This window comes from Fukomys damarensis, unplaced genomic scaffold, assembly GCF_012274545.1.
Source record: "Fukomys damarensis isolate Sample0158 unplaced genomic scaffold, DMR_v1.0_HiC HiC_scaffold_4, whole genome shotgun sequence".
Taxonomy (NCBI): Eukaryota; Metazoa; Chordata; class Mammalia; order Rodentia; family Bathyergidae; genus Fukomys; species Fukomys damarensis.
This window is the reverse complement of record NW_022900916.1, coordinates 30,649,667-30,673,257: the sequence shown is the minus strand read 5'-3', so window position 1 is coordinate 30,673,257 and position 23,591 is coordinate 30,649,667. Positions and strand designations below refer to the sequence as shown.

Here is a 23,591-nt window from a genome sequence, read left to right as displayed (position 1 = left end):
TTTCATTTTCAGATTTGGGCTCTTGGATTTGGCTCTCAGAGCTAGTCCTAGCTCATACAGGGCTCTAGGATGTATGTTAGCTTGTTTCCTTAAGTTTTTGATGCTCCTCTGTGGAAGATGTGGTTACTCTCTCCGCAGGAATCTCCAGCCCTTGCTTTGAGGAAGCCTGGCGCTGAGCCCTGGCACCCTCTGCCTTTCCTGGAGAGTCGCTCACAGTTCTCAATCCCTTCTTCCTTGCTGGACCAGCTGTGGAGAACATTTTACCTTGTCCATGCCTTATTTTGGTATCTGTGGGTAGAATTAAGGTCTAATTGTACACCAGTGGGAGTGCCTGAGAGTTTATAACTTATAACAATGCCGATTAATGTGATGATTAAGAGTTATTATTTATAAAGCTCATATCAATATCCAAAGCTGAAAAGTTGCTTTTAAGTTCAGTGAAGAAATTAAAAGCCTTGTTAGCAGTTGGTAGGCATTTACAGGATTCTCTAATAGAAAGACACAGTCTACATTATGGAAAATAAAAATTTAATGTTGAAGGTATTCAAAGGTGATGTGCTTCTACTCAGTGTCTTCCAATACTATCTTTCCTAGCTATAATTTTATTTTGTACTTTTTCTGTATTTTACACACACAATAATGAATATTATCATCAGCTGCTTTACAAAAAAGCTCTGATCATACCAGGGGTTTGAGAGGATCTTGCTTCTGTAAAAATTATCAGTGGTTATTTCTAGATGATTTTCAGGTAATATTTCCTGGCTGAATTCTTTTTATACTTCATCCAAAGAAAAAAACAGTTTTGATTTGTTTTAGCTTTGTCAACACAAGTAATTCTACAAAGCTCAAGTAGAATTAAAAAATATTTTGATAGATCTACTTAGTGAGTGTAAATTTTGGCTAACTGTACTAAATAGAGCTGGCTGGTTTCTTTGGATCCTCTTTTATAAAGTGGGGATCTTAACAGCACCTACCTTGTAGGGTGAGCATGAGAATCAAATTAATAGAAAGTGCTTGGCACAATATATGAAATCTGAGAAGTACTATCATAAAGCGTTAAGTTACATAAAACAAATAGCACATTTGGTGCCAAAATATATAAACAGGCCTGCCTGGATATTCTTAAGTCACTTCACTGGTAATTTTAAACTGCATCCTATAATCTTCATTTAACATTTTTTGTTAACTTATGGTAGATATACATATCAAAATTTACTAGTTTAGCTATTTTTAAGTGTTCATTAACATTAATGTACAGTCGTCACCACTATCTGTCTCCAGGGGTTTCTTCATCTTGCAAACCTGGAACTCTCTACTCACTGAATATTACCTTCCCCACAGAATGGCAGCCACCACTCTGCTTCCTGACTCTATGGATTAAACTTCTCTGTGTCTCTCATAGGAGTGGACCGTGCTGTACTATAGTTTTGTGACTGGCTTATTTCCCTCAGTAAAAAGAGCCTCGAGGCTCATCCACATTGTACCATGTGTCAGGATTTCTTTTTCAAAACTTTTATATGTTTAGATATATTCTGGACTCACAGGTAAGAGGTTCTACTTGATTACAACAGATACATTTCTTTCACCTGTGTCTGCACGGTCTAGGAGTCCTTGAATTTCCTTCCATTTTAAGGCTGAATAACGTTCCATCGTATGTCTACATCATGTTCGTTTATCCATTCATCTACCAGTGGGATCCTTCTAATTTTCAGACATTATGATTAACGCTGGAGGAAGAACAGGGATGTGCAAGTTTCTATTGGAATTCTACTTTCAGATCTTTTGGATATATATATATATATATATATGAATTCCTGGATCATAGGATAATTCTATTTTTAATTTTCTTTAAAATGTTATTTTAAGATCTGAAGCAACAATGGGTTTATCTACATAGATTTAATATTGGTATTTTATTAAAATTAAGATGTTTTATAACAAGCATAAAATATTTACTTTTTACAAATGACTAGCACTCCACATGCCGTAACTAAAGTCTAGATCATTGAGAAAATTTAAAATCTGGAGAACTGAGAGCAACGATGTCTCCTCTTAACCTTTGATGATCAGCTTTCAGCCTTCCTGCTTTTTGCAGGAAATATAAGCTCAAAAAGTAGTTGTTGGAGAGAACGAACAACAAAAGGCTTTAATGTGTTTTATTTTTAAAAACAGGAAAAAAAAAATCCAAAAACCTTTTCATCCCAGAGAAAGCTGCTGATCACAGCTGATGTGAAGTCCAGAATTTTGTTCTCATAATATTGACTTTGGACCAATTTCCTGCTGAAACTGGGTTATAGTAGCGATGTGGGATACTTTTGGTAGGTATAATCTGGACAGGTTGAACTGATGACCACTGGGAAATTCAGATACACAACCACAGTGCACGGCGGTTGAGCTGTGAGATACTTTATGACTCTTAGCAAATCAGTCTTTTTGTATTAATTGGGTTATCTTAGACACTTGTGAAGAGGCTGCCTGTCAAATGGGTTTGCTACCTGCCTCAGAGGCCTGGGAAGGGGAAGTAGAATGATCCAGCACCCATAAGAATCGTTGATTCACAATTGAGCTAACAAAGTTTCTGGTAAGCAGAGAGGACTGAGGTTTTACAATCCTGTGATCCAAAACAGGCGAAATGGGAATGAAGATCATCCAAACGTAAACTCACATTCACTGATTTTATTTCAAATGCTTCATATGAATTATTTCTAAAAATCATACTCTATCGGTGGCCTGCCTTGCAAGCTCAAGGACCCAAGTTCAATCCCCAGTACCGCACCCCACAAAATCATACTCTAGCAGGGAGGAAATTAATCAAGGAGTTGGCAGAAACCTGATCATATCAGAGGAGGCTGTTCTTGCTTCCAGCACAACTGCTTGCCAGAAAAAACAAAAAACAAACAAACAAAAAAAAACTAGGAAGTCCAGTTTGTATATTAATTTGGCAACACTTTGCCATTTTGTTTAGTATACTTAAGAAGATGTACTGTATGCTGTTACTGTATTACGTGTCCTATTCTAGGTGGGACGACACTCAGCGTTTAAAAATAAGTGACAGCAATGTAGGGTGTGTGGTTTCACTGCTGATACAATAGCAGAAAAATCCTGCAAGTGGGCTTTAGAGTCCAGCTGCTACTTGCTATGTGGCCAAAGGAATTAACAATCATCTCTAAGACTCCATCTCCTTTTTTATTTAATGGGAAATAATTGCATCTTTCCTAAGGTCTGTGGGTGAGGCTGGATAGTATGATAAATAGAAAGAGTTTAGCCTGATGCTCACTAGGATTATTATTATTTTTAATGTCTTGCCTTTTGTAGTAAGGTGGAATGGGAAAGAAGTGTGGCTATTTATGGAATTCCACTAGAATTGATTTTTTTTTCTCTTTTAAGGACTACTGCCTCTGGGGAGACAGGTAGGTCCTAAGAAAATATACTTGGATGTTTATTTTTAAATATATTTCCTTTCATAAACATGAAATACTCCTTTTCATTGTTGCAAATAGTTAGACTTCCTGTGAAGCAGAGGAGCCTTGGATCCATGAGACACCTGGACTTTCACATTCATCTGGGAATAAACATCATTTCTGGAGAGATGCACCCTAGCTCAACACAGCAGAGCACTTTATATAATTGGAAAAGGAGAAGGAAAGTTTTGTGTCTACCTGAGCACCGGACTCCTTGTGCGATGAGTCCCCACATGAAATTGGCACAGTATTCACACCAGTGTGGGCCTCGGAACGTGTGGACCTGTGCTCCAGAAAGAAGCAAAGTGTCAGAAAACAAAGGTGGTTGAACATGAGACGCATCAATGGAGTTAAGAAACAAGGCCCTTAGCAGGAGTGGCCCCTCACTGGGTGCTTGCCTGCCAGTAAAGCAGAGTTCTCAACAGATCTGGAACAAACAGAGATGTGCTTTGATCTTTATAATCCTCCACTGACCCACCAGGCCCCAATCAGTAAGGAAAACGGAGAAACAGTAAGATTACTGGGACATTCCATCAGTGAAGGAATGAGGCTCTCACGCCACACACAGGGTAGTGTGCACAAACCCAAGACAGTCTGAGCCAATTGTTACAACCTACATTTAGCTCTGCAAGTCCTGAAAGGCAGAACTCAATTACTCTGTGTGTGTGTGTGTGTGTGTGTGTGTGTGCGCGCGTGTGTTTTAATAAAGTTGCTCCATCTATCTATGGAATATCAAGGCAGGTATAAGTAAGACATGATTGTTAAAATTAAAATTAAAAGGTCCCAAGGCTTTGAGCCACTTCCCCAAAAAGGGACTTAAATAAAGGACTTAGTTGAGATTGTGGGCTACCAATGAGCTTGCTTCCCTAGAGATCAGATCTGTATTCAGTAGACCCTGGGTTTGCTTTGGGGGGAATAAGCTGAAGGTCCCTCGGGGTGGGTTGGAGGGCTGGTCTCATTGGTTGGTGCCTCCAGACATTTGTTAAAATGTTCCAATTATCACAAGGAAGGATGGCCTTATCTTGGTTATTGAGATACAGACCCTCCTGTGACAAAATCATGTGTCAAGTCATGAGTGAGAAACAAAATAAATATAGTTTTTCTCTGGTACTAAGAAATTTAAAGATTCAGAGGTGGGGGAATTCTTTTGCAAGTAAATGTAACCATGGTAGGCAAAAAAAAAAAAAAAAAAATGCTGTAGACAGTCCACAGGGGACATAAAAATCAAGGGAAACAGTTTTTAAAGTTTTATAAAATTAAGATATTATCTAAAGTAGTCTTTCAAAGCTTTAAACCTTGATTAATGAAAGAAATTGAAATAATGTATTATAAACAGATTGGGAGGCCTATCTACAACTTTGTAACAATAAAATCAAGATGAAAAATACGGTCGATTTGAGAAAATTCTCATTATAGCTCTACTTAAGAAAAAGTAGCATCACTTTGACTTCCTCATTCCTACAGACTAGGTGGAATGGGAAAGACAAAACATGGCAAACAAGGCAGAGCCAGATCCCTTGTAATGGAAATCACAGGTGAGCAAAGGTAGAGAAGGAATGTAAGATCATCAATTAAAGAGCAGCTGATAACTATGTTCCCATGGTTAAAACTGTGTGATAAAACTAAATTTATACTGTTTCAAAAATAATGAAAATAAACCTCTCAAATTTGTATTTTACATAAATAGATAAATGTTCTGAGAGGGTATAGCCCCAACACATGACAATGCTCTCTTAGAAGGAATGCAGACAAACCATCCCAGGAGCACTTGCATTCTCACAGGGGCTGTCAGGATTCATCTAGAGGCCCACTGAGATCAGACTTGGTACAAAAGATTCTCAAAGAATGCCTTATTAAAAATTGAACATTTTCTAAATTCAGCCATCATTAATATTTTTAGTAGAAATCCTTTAAAGTTGCTAGTTAATCTTGGCAGTAAATTTGATTAGAACTATACTATTGAAATTGAAAGATCTATTAAATACAATAGAATAATGTAAACAGGCATGGTGGTGCACGCCTGTAATCCCAGCACTCAGGAGGCTGAGGCAGGAGGATTGCTGTGAGTTCAAGACCAGATTGGGCTACATAGTGAGTTCCAGGTCAGTCTCAACTACACAGTGAGACCCTGTCTCAAAAAACCAGAAAACAAACAAACAAACAAATAAAACTACACAATAAAATAATATATAAAATACAACTTAAAATAGAAATAGATATGAGCAAACCAGTAAAAATTAGGAAAGGAGAAAAATGAAGCAATTAAAAATGCAGAGTAAATAAGATCCTAATGATATAACTGACAATGTGAAATAGGAAGAAAAGGGCTAAAGGTATAGGGAAAGTGGAAAGGGTAGGGGAAAGCTAATAAGGGAAAAGAAAAAATATGAGAAAATGAAAAACTGGAAATGAAGTGTTTGTAAAGGGGGAGGGAGGAGGGGTGAAGGGAGGGCAGGGACAAGGGGAAAAAATGAGAACCAAGACCTGTCATGTAAAGGTACAGGATCCCAATGATGAATGTAACTGTACTGTATACCTAAAATGTACCAATAAACTCAATGAGGAAAAAAAAAAGAAAACCTTATGGCTCTGTAAATATTTTTAACTCACAGAAAACAGATTTTTTAAGTCATTTTAAAAATTTTTACAAAAACCATTTAAAACAATGTGAGAAAAACATTTCAAGTAAAAATACATATTTAGCAAATGCTAGCCAAGAGAATAGATGAATAGGTCAAATATGTATATTTGCATTATTATTGATAAAGGCGATCACAACATAATAATTAGAAATTTATTTTTTACCAGGAAGATATAGCAACTTTAAGCTTTTATGTATAGGACAAGTTGTCTCAAAAAACAAAAAGAAGAAATCAAAAGGACTGCAAAGGGAAATTGACAAGTCCATAATAATAATGATTTTAATGTCGTTCACCAAAGTAATAAATATAAGGTTAATATATTGAGTAGGAAAGAGACTTCATACCCAGCACTCTTTTCATAAACACCTAGAAAATTTACATAGGCTGACTACAGATCAAGCCTTAACATATACAAAAGCCTTGACACCATATTATAAATTTTAACCATAGTGCAATAAAATTACAAATAAATAATGATATTGTCCAGCTCCATTACATTTGTTACAATATATTTGATACCAGTGGGACACAGTGGAATGATCAGAAACCAAATTCCACATATACAGAGACATGGTGTATCTAGAAAGGGTCTTTATAAATTAGTGGGGGAAGGATGTTAGAAAAGGGAATTATTTCCTGTTTCAATTACCTCTCTCCACCTTTCCATCACCTCCTTCTCTCCTCATTTATTTGAAAGTTACATGCTGACTGCCACTTTGAAGCTTACCCTGTACCACTCTTTGGACAGACCAAGTTGAAAGAGATCGCAGTAGCATGGACTACATGTATTCAAGAATCTACTAGAATAAGTAGGCAAAAGGTGATACAGTAGAACACGTGGGAGATCCTACGATAGGATAAAGGACAGAATAATATCTTCTTCCCAAAAAGTTGGGGAAAGTGATTTGAAAAGGGTTCTGAAGGATGGATAGAAGTTCACTAGATTGGAGAAGAGGAGCTGGTGGGCAAGCAGTGGTGCTGACTAGGGAGCAGATGACTTGGGAACAATATTCCAAGAAGAGGAAATAGTATAACCAAAGGCAAAAGGAAATAGGTTTTGGTTTTTGATAAAAGATCTTTTTCTGGTAGATACAGCAAAACGAGAAGTGATCCACGTTCTCTGAAATTTCTCCAGTGAATACCTCTCCCCTATGGGAAATAACCCCACACCTTGGGAGAAAATGCAAATGAAATATTTGGAAACTGGGACAGTAAAACTAAACATTTATTGCACACTGACAAACTGCACATTGACATGATAGAAACTGGCCCACCTGCTTCAGAAAATTCAGGATACACTGGTCACAGATTTTCTAAAATTTCAGCTTTTGTCAATATTTTTAAAAGTTGAGCACATAAAAATTGTGTTAAATGTTTATTAGCTCTACCCATTTTTATCCAGATTCTTTCCCAAAAAGCATTCCTACTTGATCTCGTTTCTGCGGCCAAACTAGTGTAGGTAGATATCACTGCTACCAAGTGACTCCAAGTGTCCCTGCTCAGCCCCAAATAAATAAAACAAAATGAGAACAGAGGGGAGCATAAAGTTAGCTAAACATTGTTTTTGGCCCATTTCCTAATTTCCTTTCTGGGATGGGCCACTGTTTATTTTTATGACCAATATATTGTTCAGTTTTCTTTTTTTTCCCTCAAAGATAATCTTGAGACAACAGACCACACGTGAAATGTCCAGGGCACTTTCTGAGCTCATTCTCTTTGGGGTTGTCTTATCATGTCTATTCTCACAATGAAATACCATATATTTAAAAGTCACTGACCAGCCTTTTTTTTTTTTAATTCTCTGATGTTTACTGACTTTCAAGAATATCTTTTCAGAGAAAGGACATTTTTACAAATTTTAGAGCAGCAACTAAAATACCCTAGACAGGAAGAATATACCCCAGACAGGAAGAATGTCTGTCCAAGACTATTATGCTGGGCATGGTCTGCCTGGAATTAAACACATACACACACACACACACACACACACACACACACACACATACACGCACACACCAAACAAAAAAAAGATGATACTGCAGGAGATAAGGTAGGTTTGACAAATGTCCCGGGAATGATCCTTTACCAAAAACAAGAGTGAGAAGACTTGTCAAGAAAAATTCTCCAGTGCATGGTGAGCATCCCCTGACTCGGCTCTTTTCAAATGAACAGGATGTTATTTGTCTCACATCTGCTGAATCTGGAAGACAGAATTCTCTAGTGGGTTTTATAATAAATATGTTGTGAAGGGCTAGTGTAGACACCACCCAAATGCACAATCAGCTCACCCCAGGACCTACTGTAACAAAGTGATATTTATGATGTGTTCCTATTGAGAATTTTTGCTTTTTCTCATCAGTTTGCATTAGGGATTCTCAACCTTGCCACTACTAACATTTTGAGCCAGAATTTTTTGTTGTTGTTGTATGTATGGGAACGGGTGGCAGTCTTGAGGGCTGTACGATGTTTTTGCGGTGTCCCTGGCTCCCATCCACTAGATTCCAGTAACACCCCTCTGGGGATGAACCACAAATGTCTGCAACATCGCCAAATGTCCCCTTACTCCTGGAAGGGAAGGCGCAGAAAGTAATCCCGATTGAGAATCAGTAGTGAAGGATAAAACTATGTTGCCTCAGTTTGTCACTGTGATCGTTTATATTACACATGGGAACTTTATTCTTCTGCTTTGTTTTGAAAAGAACTCTTGATCAAAGGCAGTTCTTTCTTAGCTAGTTTACGTGTATTGAAGAGGAGCCTGGAGATGTCAAAAAGATATTTCCAGCTACATGTTGTTACGTTTGGGGATCTCATGTAGCTCTTGCCCACAGTTCACTGTGGGGCAGGGGGCAGGTAGCTTGTCTCCACTTGCCCTAAAGGCCAGTAGCACAGTCAAGGCCTCCAGTTTTCTGCTGAGAGTCTCTTCTGTAATTTACTGTATTTCCCATGGTGATGTGCCATTTAACTCATTTCAGAAATTAAACTTTGAACTCCCTCTCTCTTAGAGGATGAAATGAAATACTGATCTGGAAGTGAACCTTTTCAGAGATAACCAAGCCTCCAAGGGGAATTCTTCTGTCTGTAAGAAAGACCCCGTTCCCTCTGCAAGGCCTGTGGAGCAGGTGCTACAGGACAGCTGGGTGCTAGGCAGGTTTTCTACGGCAGCACTACAGAGCCCTGGCTCATCAGCAACAGCTACCCAATGCATTTAAAATAGGGTTCAAGACATGACTCAAAGGTGAAGTTCAGGGTAGGCTCAAAGGCCTTGTCTCATTTTACAGAGCTAGTGATGACTGATGACAAGCTCTTTTAGGAAGCTCCCAGCCACAAGCTCCTTATCCTAGCTGGGGGAGACTAGTGGTCTGTGATTCCCTGGCCAGGTCCTTACAAAGCTCCTCCATAAAGTGTGCATCAAGCTGGCTTCAAGGCCCAGTGTTCAGTAATTTACACCAGCAAATACCAGGGCAGATGCATCAGCTGCTGGTGAAGATGCATAGACAGACCCAATTGATTATACATTCAGAAAAATAAGACTTTTAGTTTAAAAATATGATTGAGTTTACAAAATTTTAATTGGCAGGCCAGGGATTTAGCTCAGGGATTCCACCGCCTGCCTCGCAAATGCAAGGTTCTGAGTTCGATCCCTGGTACCAAAAAAAAAAAAAATTTGGCATGAAGCTTTTTCGGAATCCTCTCATTGCATAAGGTGAGCTATTGCTTCTCGATTTAATTTCCATTCAGGTTTATGAGATTAATCAGCACCAACATTATTTTGATACATCCTTGCTCAAAGACTTACTGTGCCTCCCTTACGGCAAGGTTTGCCCACCTCAGGAGTAGTGATGTAAGGGTGGGTAACTCTGCTGAGGGAGGCCCTGGTCAATAGTGATCCTAGGTGTGAGAATAAAACATGTCTGCAGACTGCCACATGTTTCCTAGAGAGCAAAATCACCCTGGTGGAGAACCTTTCAGCAGAGGAAGAGTCACATTCTTATATCATCGATGGCATTCTGGTACGTGGAACATAATCAGCCCACGGCCCATATCTGAAGAGTAAAGGAATGTATGGCTGAATAGCTTCTTTTTCTTAGAACCTTCAAGAAGATCCCACTAATATTTACAGTGATCACTGGTATTCACGCCCTAAAAGGCATATTTCTCTGGATTGAAAACACCTGGATCAGGCATTGAATCACTTAGAATAACCCCCTTTGAATTATGTGTTTTTTGAACAACAACAACAAAAGTACACACAAAAAATAAAACCTTCATGGAATAACAGCTAATAAGCACTTTGGATTGGACCTATAAGCAGACAAATGACATTTGTAAAATACTTGGCCAAGCTGCCTCCTTGATGTGTGGCCTGAACCAGATGTCCCACCAGGATTTGCAGCAGATTTCACTGTCTTCTACTGGGTTCTGCTAGTTTGTAAACAGTTTGTGAAGAGGGCGGTCCCAATATATACACATAGATAAACCGAGGAGGTAAAAGATAAGCTTTACATCAGGCCTGGCAGGCAGAGCAGACAATCCACATATGCAGATTCTTTCTCCAAAAATTGTTCCTTCACTTATTTAAAATGCATGCCATGAACAGAATTGCTCTGGTTGAGAGTATCATACTGTTAAGTCAGAAGGACCCATTTGAGATAGAACTACTAGAAGCTGCCATGTTCATGAACGAGCTCTTTTTGAGTTAAGCATGCACGATTATGTGTTGGATCTTAAATTTCCTCCAGAAGCTCATGTATTTTTTTTTCTTTTTATTGAGTTTATTGGTTTACTCCTAAGTGAAATAAATAAGTCACCCATGTGTAAATACTGAATAGTTTCTCTGGTGTGAAAAACTATAATAGTACACAATGTGAAATAGGAAGAAACGGGCTAAAGGTGTAGGGAAAGTGGGAAGGGTAGGGAAAGAGAATAAGGGAAAACAGAAGCTCATGTATTGAAGGCTTGATCTCCAGCTGTTGGTGCTACTAAGGATGGGATGGGGTGAAACCTTTAGGACTTGGGAGCTAGTTGGAGTAAGCTGGTTATTGGGGGTGCTGTTGAGAGAGATATTGGGATCTTTGTCTCTTCTTTGTTTCTGCTTCCTGGCCCCCATGAGGTGAGCAGCTTTGCTCTGTTATGTGGTCTCCACCATGATGTTTTGCCTCACTATAGACTCAAAAGCAATGGGTCCAAGTGACCATGGATTGAAACTCCTAAAACCATGAGCCAAAATGAACCTGTCCTATTTTTACATTGATTTTCTTAATAACTTTGTGGCAGTGATAGAAAGCTGACTAATACATGTATTATCTGTGCAGCAATAATAAGTCTTGGTGAATCACAGAGATCTTAGAAAGGGCCTTTGAGCAACTTACTATTGTTTGTTTTTTGTTTTTTTTCAGGAATCAACTAATCGTTCAAATTAGGTATTGTGTAGAGCTCATCAGCTGAAGGTAAAATTTGGCAGAAGACAGTGGAGGAGAAGCTCGGATCTGAATATCAGGGTTTTCTGGTCTTAGGAAGGGGACAATGAGATAACTTAGCAGACTGGAGCAGAAGAAACAAGAGAAAGAGCCAGAGGCTGAGGATGAGGGAGTTTGCCAGAGCCAAACCTCACTTGATTCCTAGTTCTGTGGAAGGCTGGTCCTGGCTCCAAAATGGCACAATGGTGAAGGGTACACTTGATGAAGGACCACCCTAGAGGAAGAGGCTCCTTCTTAGATCCACATGGATGACAAAAACTAAGTTGCACTGCAGAATGGCTGGGCTCACGGCAACTGTGATTTACTTCAAAGAGAATACAATGGCAAAGTGGAAAGTCCAATGTAAAGTACAGGAAACCTCTTTAAAAATGGAGAAAAAAATCAGAGCTTTTGTTCATATCCCAGAGCTTTTGTTCATATGCAGGTACCATCCAGCCCCAAGCATCCTGAGGGTGTACAGATGTGGGGTTCCTGGCCAGCATTACCTGTGCAGGACAGCACTCGGCCCAAGTCAGGCCACTCTGTGTCTCTCCCTGGGAATTTGGAATTGAGATTTCACGGCTGGTATTGTAACACACGAGGCAGGAAGTTATTATCAGCCATATTTGGAGACCACAGGGACTAAGAACTTTCAGTCCAGGAAGAGAATAAGGGAGGTGATGTGCAGACTGCACAGAAGAATGGAGTGGATTCAGAGGCAACAGCTAGAGCAAGAGGGGAAGAGAAAAGGAGAGAGGGAAGAGAATGAAGGGAGGACAGAGAAGAAGAGAGAGAAGAATAGAGAGAGAGAAAAATGAGGGAGACAGAGAGAGAAGGAGGGAAAGAGCAAGAAGAGAAAGAGTAAAGAAGGGAGGAAGAAAGGGAGAGAAAGAGGGAGTTGGGAAAGAAGGAGGGGAGGAGGGAGTTTTCATTCTTCCCTACCTGAATAGTCCCTGGGGCTCCCCAGGCTTCTATATCACAATGACTTATTTATTTTCCAGGATTTCCATTATTTGAAAATGGAGTTTATCATAACTATAGTGGTGGAGCCAGGCCATAGTGGAATCTGGATTAAAAATGACCCTTTATAGCAGTCCGGGGGCAGGAACCATGCTTTCCTTGCAAAGCCCTTACTCCAAGTGCATTTACTCCAGTCTCACTTGAGGCCCTCGTGTGATACTCAAGGGTATGTCTTGCCTTTGAATTGTCCCACCTAGATTCATTTCAGCCCAAACAGAAATTTCTGATTATTAAACAAAACAAACAAAATCAAGTCTACAATTATTTCTGCCTGGGCCAAAGTGCAGGTGCAATGGCCCCTAGTTCCTGCTGCCCAGGTGGACAGGAGCAGGATCAGGATGGACAGGCAAGGGTGATGGGCAACTGTGAGCGGGACCAGGTTGCAGGCAGAATGATGGGTGGACACATTTATATGAGGTCACTGAGGAAGAGGAAAAGAGGCATGCATGCAGGAAGCAAACACAGCTTGTCCCAAAGCAAATGGCAATGGCACTGATAAGGATGCAAAGCCCAATGACAGGCACAGAAATCATACAGGAGACACAAAATTCCAACTGGAGGTGGGACTGCCATAGCCTAGACTGCATGTTAGCAGTAGCACTAGGGCCGACTCAGCTCCTGAGCTTCTAGTCCTGTCCCCCAGAGATGCTATGCAGGAATTCAGGCATTTGAGGGGACACACTACAAGAGCACACACAATGCGTGCATAACAGGGACAGGATGAGGCTGTGCTGCCCCCATCTATTAAGAGAGTGAAGGATAGAGAAGGGCAAGTAGGGAAACCATTTTACTTATGGCCCAGTGGCAACATTGTAGAGAGATACCACACAGGCTGCTAAGACAACAGAAATAAACTGGGGCACAAGCCCACCCCATAAGGCAATGGGTCACACTGCATGACCAGTATTCCCAGTTCGATGTGGAGCTGCAGCTGGCCTGACGTGCCTCAACAGGACAGTCTGATGACCCTGGCAAGATCCACACACCTGGAAGGGAGCACAAGTGCACAAAACACACAAGCTGCACTCGGGAGCAAACCGTGGTGCAGGGAGTGAGGGGGCAGCTGGAAAATGCAAATGTAGGAGACAGCATCATACAGCATCTGCTCATATGCAGTCCATCTGTGCAACAGTCTGTGTGGGCCAGGCTAGTTCTTCACACCTGTGTGTGCAACCAGGAAACCAGACAGAAATCCCTGCTCTGGGGTGTTTCCTGTGGCCCGGAAAGACAGACTACTAAGAAACGTGTACAATAGCCAGTGACCACACTGTGGGGAAAAGCGGTATGGCACAGGGATGGAACACACAGGGTGAGATGGGGTCAGGCTGGTTTGCTCTGGACCTTTAGAGATATCTAGGCCTCTACTCTCTATCCTTATTTCCTGTGTGAGGCGGGAGGGTATCTTGGAGCCTCGGGGAGGGAGACTGCTAGGTAGCGGGAGGGAGGGATCTGGACACAGTGCACACATGGCTGGCTGAAGGTCACTGGTGGGCTCTGGTGAACCCATGCCTAACCTGGTCCCTCTCTTGCTGATGAATTAGGACTTGGCCCTCTCTGCCCCTCTCTGCATCTCTCCTCTGCACTCCATTCACTCCTGGCTCATTTCTGACTCTGCGTCTTCTTATGCGTGGCTTGCACCACCCAGAATGCTCATGTTTTGCTTTGTACATTCATTTCCTTATCGGGGTGGGGCTCCTTCCTGTTCCCTGCCTCACCCTTCTGGTTAAAGAAGGGTAAAGACCTTCACCTGTTCGTAGCACCGGGGAGCTCCTCTTGTTGGAATTCTCATGGAAATAGATCTTCATGACTCCTGCTCCTTGTCTGTAACCATGGGCAGCTTCCTGGCTGTGGCCTGTGCAGTCACACATAGCCCTGTACTGAGAAGGACCACAGTTGGCTAACTGCTCTGCTGTCACCATCCTGAAATTCTCAGTAATATTTAACAAGGGATATTGCATTTTTATTTTGCACCAGTCTCCACTAATTATGTAGCCAATCTTGCCTAATCAAATATATTAATGAAAACTAGAGCTATACCTTACATTTGACTAAAACGTATATTCTCTGAATATGAATCAACAAGAGCAAAGAGGTATTTCTGATTTACTACGAAGAAATGGAAGGTTACTAGGTATTTTAAAGATTCTTGTTACCCTTATCATACTTCTCTTCATGAAAAAAATGCTTAGGAAAGATTGAAGATGAGGAATGACTAAATTTCATCACTTTCAGTCACAGCAATGAAGCAGTAATAAGAAACATTTTTTTCCTTTAAGTCCCAGGCCATGTCTGGACCAAGGGATTGATACTTAATAGCAATTAGATTACAACTGAGACCTTTTTGTGGGGGTGGGTGGGCAAGAAAAACCTTTAATACAGCAATGAACTTCAACTCACAGCTCTGATGATGCATCTTTTGAATTGAAGCTAGGTATCCTTCTGCTTGAAGGTCCTGCAACTATCTAACCAGTCCTAGTCATGGGTTGAACTGTATCCCCCCAGTCAAAAGCACACTCAAATCCTAACCCCTGGTCTCTACTAATATTGCCTTATAGAAATAGGTTCTTTGAGGGTACAGTGAAAATGAAGTAACCTTGGAGTAAGCTAGACCTGAATCTAATGACTAGTAGTCCTATAACTCGTATGTGGCTTGTGTCAGACAAGACAGATACAGAGAGAAGACAATGACAAGATAGAGGCAGAAACTGCAGGGTTGTTGTCTGTCCAGAGTATAAGAGAGAGGGGCTCCAAGGACTGCCAGCCATCCCCAGAGGTGGGAAAAAGACACAGGAGAACTGCAGAACCTGTAGAAGGAACCAATCCAGCTCACACCTCGACTTCACGTCTAGCCTCAAAAACTGTGAGAAAATAAAGTTTTATTTTTTAAGCCTCCAAGTTTGTGATCATTCATTATGACAAGAAATTAATAGTCCTCGTATATACATTTTTTTAAGCTGGAGAAAGAGACAAAACATATGAATAATAAACTAATAATAGATGTTAACATCAAATGAATACTTATTATAAGGTACCATAGATCAGGATAAGTAATTTACAGGTGTCTTTAAAAATCACAGTACTCCCATTTTGCTGAAGAGGAAACTGAGGCTGAAAGAGCTCACGTCTTTACTAAACATTGTGTCATGGTCAAGAGTGATAAGAAACCTCCTTGTGAGCTAAGGGTGGGCAGGAATGACAGCCAATCAGATTGTTGGAGCTCTGGGGTTGGCTGGCCCAGAGATTTTGTAGAACTCAGCCACAGGTATTACTAGGGTAGTCCATTAAAAGAGACTATTTCATCTTCAGGAGAGTGTCTCTTTCAGCCAGCTTGGAAATAGAGCTGCCACTGTAAAAGGAGATAAATAATGGAGTGGTTTTTCTCTTGATGATTTTAGAGTGTGGCCTGCTAATTTCACCATTCTTTAATAAATGCCTCATCATGGGTGCCTAGGAGATGCAAGTAACCGCAAAAAATTCAGGCCTAAAATGAGAAAAACTTGCATCAGTGTAATATGATGTTTTAAAAGGATTGTACATTATTATTGCAGGAAATGAGGCATAATTGCAATTTGGTTTCAAAAGCTTTTGTTCTGGCTCAATTCTGGCTTTTCCTAGATGTGCTTGTTTGAAAAGACGCACGGTAGATATGGACTGTACTTAAGAATAGCAGCTGGGATGTTTCAAAAAGGACAAGGCAAAAATTCCTAACTTGTACAGTGCTGGGAGGTTCTGTTCACTCCTCTTGATGAAGTTCTTGGGTAGAACAAGGAGGAACTTTTACTGAGGGAATAGACCTGACTGAGGCAAAAAAATCTTGTGAAGAGGTGAGGCTTCAGGCTCTCCTGGCAGACTTCAACCTCAGGCAGGAGTGTGGATGGAAGCCAGTATAAAAATATGAGCATTCATTCTTTGAACACTTACTCTTTGGCAGGATATAATATCCTCCAATAACATTCTGCATACAAATCAATAAAGTTCCAGAATAAAAACCATTAGAAACTAACATAAATAAAAAGCTAATGTAAAATTAAGATATATTCCAGCAAACGGTGGGGTCTCTGTATGAGATTACTTCCTTTGGTTAGTGGCTTGTTACTAAAATTTCACTGCTGTAATTATAGCCTGGACCTGCTTTTAGAATATTCTTCCAAACCCCATACAAAGTTTCCACTTTCAGTTTGTTGAGGATGAAGAAAAAGTAAAAAGACTAGGGATGGAAAGGGCCAGGAATGACAAAGGAAACGCCTCCTCTGGTCCCAGCCACTCATTTTTAAGGACAGTGGCACAGACAGTACCATTCAAAGCCACAAGCCACTAGAGGGTCTGCCAAGTTCCAAAGGTGCCTCCTGCCTATTTAAAACATACAGAGACACGCTTCTGTCTGGTTTATGTGCCCTCTTGCACAGCATGTCTACTTTGGGCCCTTTCTTCTCCCAATAGCTGTAAGTTAGAAGAAACCACACTGAATAGATAATGAGTTTTTAAGTCAACATTTAAAAAGTTGCTGGTCTTTTTCAGTGACAAATATTTATTATACCACAGTAACAAAAGTACTATTTAAGAAATAAGATCCAACTATCTTTTTGTTTTAAAATGCCTTAAGAGTAATTTCTCATTCAGAGATCTAAGAGAAAATAGATTGACAATGAATTTGAAGTTATCAATCAACTAAATATGGGTTTTTAACATCAGGCCAGACACAGAATGTAGACGGAGAAGCTATTCTATGCAAATATTATGGTAGGATATAATTCCAATTAAATCTTAAAGGAGAGTTAATTGGAATTTTCCAAAGGAAGGAAAAGAAGGGAAAGGATTTACAAGTCCGAGAAGATCCACCCTCTCGTCCATGTTAGTGCATCCACAGGAAGCAAAAAATCAAGGGTTTCTGCCAAAAGTCAGAAAAACATTTTCTTAAGGTAAAAAGGTTAATGAGGGTTGAAATACAAAACAGGAAGAAAAAACTCCATAGACTTTATGTACTCCAAATTAGACCTATCACAATCCAGTGATGAGAGAAGTATCAAGAGACTTGCGTGAAAGAGGACCCATATAAATGCAGTTCTTTACCCTAATGCTAAATATATAGGGCTGAATAATTCCATCCCTCAGTTCATTGACAGCATGCAGATGCCAGAACCATTTACTTTCTAAAAACAGAAGCAGGGAAACAGACTAAACTGAGGTATATTTAATTGATGAATATTTGTTCTTATGAAGGATCAGTAAGCAACACAAGAAAACTCATTTCCCTTTTTGCCTCTGACCAAAGATTACCTAACTCCAACAGTCATTCAGGCTACTGGCCCTAATGAAAATTAAAGTTTAAAAAGGCAGACAATTCACATTTTGCTTCTCCTGCTTATTCTTTTCTCCCTGGATCCCTTAACTCTAATTTCTCAAAGTTGCTAACCATCAGACCCTTTGCTGTAACTCTAGTTTGTCTCGCCCTCCCTCAGCAGCTTCCTAAACTGGGCAATGAGGCATCAGATTCCCCTCCAAGCCCCTCTTGGACAGCATGGTAGAGCAAAGGAAGCAGGCCATAAATTTTTTGACAAAAAGTGAGATCTACAAGTGCTGGTCTAAAATGGAGATAGTAGTCTTTCCCATTTGTAAATGCACATGGGAAAATCCACTTAACCTCCCACGGGATCACCCTATCTTTTATTTGGTCTGGAGAGGAGGTTCCAGTTTAACTAGGCTGAGACAGTGCCCTGTACCCAGCACACACAAAAGGCACTGGATGGTAGCTGTTGTCCTTATTTGCTTTCACAGCTGTCTACACAGAAATGAAGGGAGTTAGCATTGCCGAAAACAAAAGACAAAACACAAAACCTGAAACAGGCAACTGTTCTCACTCACCCAGAAACAGCAATACTCTTTCATTGCTACTCTGAGTGGAAAAGTACTGCTGGCCTTTTACTGGGGCTTCTGTAAATGCCATGGATTGGGCATGCTCTGTTTTTCTTTCATTGGATATGGGAAGATGAAGAGGAAATGGGCCTAATTCTCCAGAATTAAGGCAATATACACATAGGTGTTTCCAAGCACAAAGACCAAGCAAAATGTTTCTAAGGACTCCATTTTGATAGCATGCAAAGGTACAGTGTTAAGCACAAAAACAAAGGAATGTGCAGTCTCCTATCTTTACCACTAGAGACCAGATGGAAAGCATCCACAATACCTCCCCACCTGCCCTGGTATGGCAGAAGAAAAGACGCAGACTTACCTTGAAGTTGTGAGTCTTCTCATAGTTGAAGTGGTTGTCATTGTGTGTAAGGGCAGCCCTTCGAACCAAGGAGGAGATCTGTGAACAGGCAAAGAGTTTGAGAGGAGGCCAAAGCAAGCTGCCTTTGACTCCCACCTTCACCCCTAAGGCCACAGCAAGGAGCTCTTGGCGTTTTCTGCCTTGCTTAGACTTCCGAACCACAGCACACTTTTTCTCATTTTCCAGCCACACTTCCTGGGAGAACATAGTGCCTGGTCTCAGCTCTCTCTAGTTTCCCCTGCGGAGTCTGGGAAGCTCCCTGCTGTCAGGGTTTTCGAAGCGCAGCTAATGTTAGGCAGCAGATTTGAGGCAGCTGCGTCCTGTCTGCAGAGGCCCCGACATGTGACCTGGAAGGGCCGGTTTGAGTGATGGAGGGGGCTCTGCTGCTGAATAAGGACGGGCCTGTTTTGTGCTATTTCTTAAGGCTGGCGTGTGCTTGAAACAATAGCACACATTCATGTGTGCAGCAACCCCCAGGAGCTGTATCCAGTCAGTCACTGAGGATCAGTGAGGAAGGGGCAGCCGGCTTTATTCTTTCTGCTGTGGAACACAGCAAAGGAAAGGCTGCTCTTACTTACTAGTACATTGCACACACACACACACACACACACACACACACAAACACGCACGCACCCCAACTACCTCTGATGTTCAAAGTCTAAGGCTGTATCCAATTATCCTGGGCCTCTGAACCCCATCCCGGGCTGAACTCCAGCAGATCAAACCTTTAAACCCCAATGATTATTTAATCTTACAGGGATAAAGCCTCATCTCTTTTTTTCAAATCTGCCCCAGCACTTGAAACCTTCATCCTTATTCTTATGCATGCATTAAATTGGAACAGGCTGAGCATTGACTGGAGTATCAAAGAAGAGCACAGCATTTCAGCTTAGAGTTTTATAGTCAAAGTTACAAAGTAAGAGGCAGGATGTCTTGCTCTAGGATACCTCCCTGTTTCTCTGCTCCCTTTCCTTCTAACCCTACCAAACCCACATAGACAAGACATTCCTTAATGAAATCCCAAACATCACCATTCTTTTAAGAAAAAAAAACATCTTTCATGTTCACTCTGTTATTGCCCAGCCTATCTAAATGTCCTTTTTGCTTTTAAGAGTATCATGCACTTGATGGCCTCCTGTGGGACCACAGTTTTTGGTCCTAAGTCTCTCCGTTAATAAAAAAAAAGGGAAGTCACAATGTCTTGGGAGTACTCCTGTTAGGCTGCTGAACTTTAATGTAGCTGATGCCAGACGGTAAAGTCAATACTTTGGAACTAGAAAGCAAGAAGAACATAGATGGCAGGATCATTACGGAGATGAACAGTCTATAAATTCATCCTGTCCCCTACCAAGACACAGCCCCATATCTTACCATGGCCGTTCCAAGGAGCCTTGTGTACAACAACAAAAAATCACCACTCTCCTGTATAACTCTCTGTTCCTACATTCCATCCTCATTTCGTCTCATGTCAGAAGTCCATTCTCTTATTTCATCTTCTGTGACCTTCAATAGGAACAGCCATGCTTTATAGTGAGCATAGTAACTTCAGCTAAGCCGGATGGTGCTCAGAATATATTTAATGTTCATACTTCTTTAAACTTCAATACGTGGTATGAAGAGCAAGATGTTTATTCCCACTTCATAGATGAAGAGAGTGAGGCACTGAGAGGTACAATACTTCGGCCAAGGACATGGAGCTAGTTTAAACTGCAGAACCAAGACTAGGACATAAAGCATCGATATCCACAGCCTGCAACTCTAACGGTGTGCCCTGCTAAGTACAGTGATAGGCTGCCACATCATGTAACCATGGGCTGCACTGCTGAAACACTGGTCAGATATCCCCACCATAATGCAGACCCTTGTCATCATTCTAGTCTACCTTGTACATATCTGCAGGGCACTTCCTTATCCAAACACCATTTCCCATCTTCTCAGCAAATGTCTGTGCTTTTCTGTCACTTAAATATGTCATGCCCTCACAGGTTTTCATGAGCTGGTCCCAATATACCCAGTTTATACTATTTCCCCACACAAATCCAATAAAAATCTCTTTTCTGACATGCTCAGCTTCTCATCTTAGTAGTTTGCTCTCTTTGTTAGGATATTATCATCATTTTGGCATGTTTACATCTTCATCAGCATTCACATTCTAATCCAAATGTCCAAAAAGACTTTCCAAACTCCTCACTGGAGGTAAGCTGTCCTCTGAAATCTGATGATGTTTCATCCACATTTCTCTGGTTGTACTTAGCACTTTCTTGTATTATGGTGATGATTTCATTTCCATGTCATGCTGAGATGCATTGTGACATACATATACCCAACTTGCCCGTGTTCGCCCTATGAGAGGGTCTAATAAGATTCCTTGCCATAGCAGGCACTGAATAAATAAATATAGGTGCTAGAAAGCACTTGCTCCTGTAGGTACCCAGAGCTCCAGAGGAAGGTGGCAGAGGCATCTGCATGGCATGGGGTCTCTCATTCTACCCTGTGATCACCCCTTCTTCCAAGGAAGCCTCTGCTTCCAAGGACCCAAACCTCCAGAAAGCTGCCCTTCTGATGGGCTCCACCAGGTTCCTTAGCCCTCCTTCCCACTAACCAATCTAGGGCAGCTGTCACTCCTAGGGATCAAGCAGAGGCATGGAGTACCTCTGAAAGTCTTCTGATGCTTAGATTAAAGGTAAAGATGGAGCTGGGGAATAAGGAACCTTTACCAGACCTTCACTGTTAGCAATTCAAGAGATACGCTTCAATGGCCAGCCAGCCATGTTGGGTAAGAACAAATGCTGTGATCTGAACTAGGTTAATTACATGAATAGTCTCTTTCAGAATCTGATTAACTTTTTAAATAAAAAGTGAGCAAAAAGGGACTCCTTCTCCTTTTGGTATGTGGGTGAATACAAGGAGAGTTCATAATTTCCATTATTGGGTCTTTATTGAGAACAAGTGATTTTTTTATTTGTGACAGTGATTTCTTTTTCAGATATATAGTCAATAGAATTTATGCAAACACAAGACACATTTAGACATGAGCCCATAAGCACACACTGTTCCCTCAAGGATCTTTTTACAGGGGACTGTAAGTATTAGTATTGGCTCAAGCCTGATTGTCAGTAGTGTGGCTGACCTCAGGTCACCCTCTTATTAAAGGAAAATGATTATAAAAATCTCTTGATAAAAATCTCCCTCTTATAGATTGTACTCATACAGAGCTCTTCTTCATCTAAGCCCCTGGAGGACAGCTCCTTGGTTCCCTTTACATCTTCCACAATGTCAAATACAGCATTCTCTATACACGGTAGACACTGAATACTTCTGCTGACAGTCTTTCTACAACAGAAATTTCCATCTTATCTATTTTACCTCTGCGTTCATGAAATGAAGCACATTTCTGTACACATTCTGTTTAAACCAGGGATTCTCCCTGGAACTGCTGACATTTTGGTCAGGATAATTTTTATTGGGGTGGAGGTCTATCCTGTGTATGGTAAGATATTCGGGAGCATCCTTGGCCTCTTCCCTAGATGCTAGCATCACACCCCCAATTGTGATCATTGGCAGAAAGGTACTTTACATACTCCGACTCATTTACGATGTATAGACTACAAGTGGGCACTGTCACAGTGGCCTCCATTTTCCAGGTCAGAAAATGGGAACTGAGAGTTTAAGTAACTTCTCCAAGGCTGTGGTCACTGGTAGCTGGTAGGATGTAGGCAAAACAATCTAGGTCTATACACCACCCCACACTCTAAAACAAGTTTCTTTAATTTTTATTGTGGTTAAATACATTTAACATAAAATTTGTTATTTTAAAACGTATAATCCAGTAGCACAGTTGTACAGTGTTCTAGCACCATAACCCCTATCCAGTTCCAGAGTATTTCACATATCCCAAATGAGCCTTCTACATCAGCTGTCGCTGCCCAATCCCTTTTCCTCCCAGCCCTTGGTAACCTCCAGTGTACCTTCTGGCTGTAAAAATTTGTCTACTCTTAGTATTTTGTATAAAAAGAATCACATGCTATATGTATGGTTTTTGCATCTGGTTTCTTTCACTTTGTATAATGCTTTTAAGGTTCTTCTCTGTTGAGGCATGGATATGCCACATTTCGTTGTTCCATCCATCACCAGTTGATAGACATTTAAATTGTCGTCATGTTCTGGCCATTGTGATTGGTGTGATTAGGAACATTCTTGTACACGTTTTGCCTGAGCACTTGTTTTCAATTCCTTTGGATATGTGCTAAACCAGTGGTGGCAACCTTATGGCACACGTGCCACAGCCAGCTATTTACTATAATTGAAAACTCTGAAAGATTTGCTATGGCTGCACTAAACCTATACTCTTAACCACCTTTAAACTGTCACTCATCCCAACAGTGTCCACATGGGAACATCTCTGGCAGCTGAGTGTCACAATTACTCTCTTTCCCATTGTTAGCCTGCTAACTAGAGCAAGGTGGGGTTCCCTGGACTGATTTTTACAGAAGACACTTGTGCTCTCACTCCTGCCTTCTGTGCAAACACTGCCAAAAATACTATGGCAAGTGGGTGGGGCCATAAATCAATGGTGAAAGAAGCTTGCCACTTCCCTTTCCTTTTTGTTTCTTCTTCCTATAAAGAAGAGTTAGATCGTGTCTGCTTCTCAAGTGCCAAGGTCCTGAGATCAATCCCCCATACCAAAAAAAAAAAAAAAAAAAAAAAAAATTTTTTTTTTAAAGCCCCCCAGGACCGGGCCTGG

At 40.8% G+C, this 23,591-nt stretch overlaps 1 protein-coding gene across 6 annotated transcripts in view; it reads right to left on the bottom strand.

Annotated features, from left to right (window-relative positions):
- Positions 1 to 23,591, bottom strand: part of Chn2 (chimerin 2) — a 220,403-nt gene that overhangs the window by 16,824 nt on the left and 179,988 nt on the right. For 4 of the 6 annotated variants that reach the window (XM_010628292.3, XM_010628291.3, XM_019208057.2 and 1 more), the window contains 2 exons: positions 18,809 to 18,886; positions 3,660 to 3,744 (listed from right to left, as the gene is read on the bottom strand). In XM_010628292.3, the coding sequence (XP_010626594.1) occupies positions 3,660 to 3,744; positions 18,809 to 18,886 (163 nt within the window). Of the gene's footprint in view, positions 1 to 3,659; positions 3,745 to 18,808; positions 19,892 to 20,218; positions 20,493 to 23,591 lie in introns of those variants that run through there. The other 2 variants (XM_033757474.1, XM_010628293.3) reach the window with 2 other exon arrangements.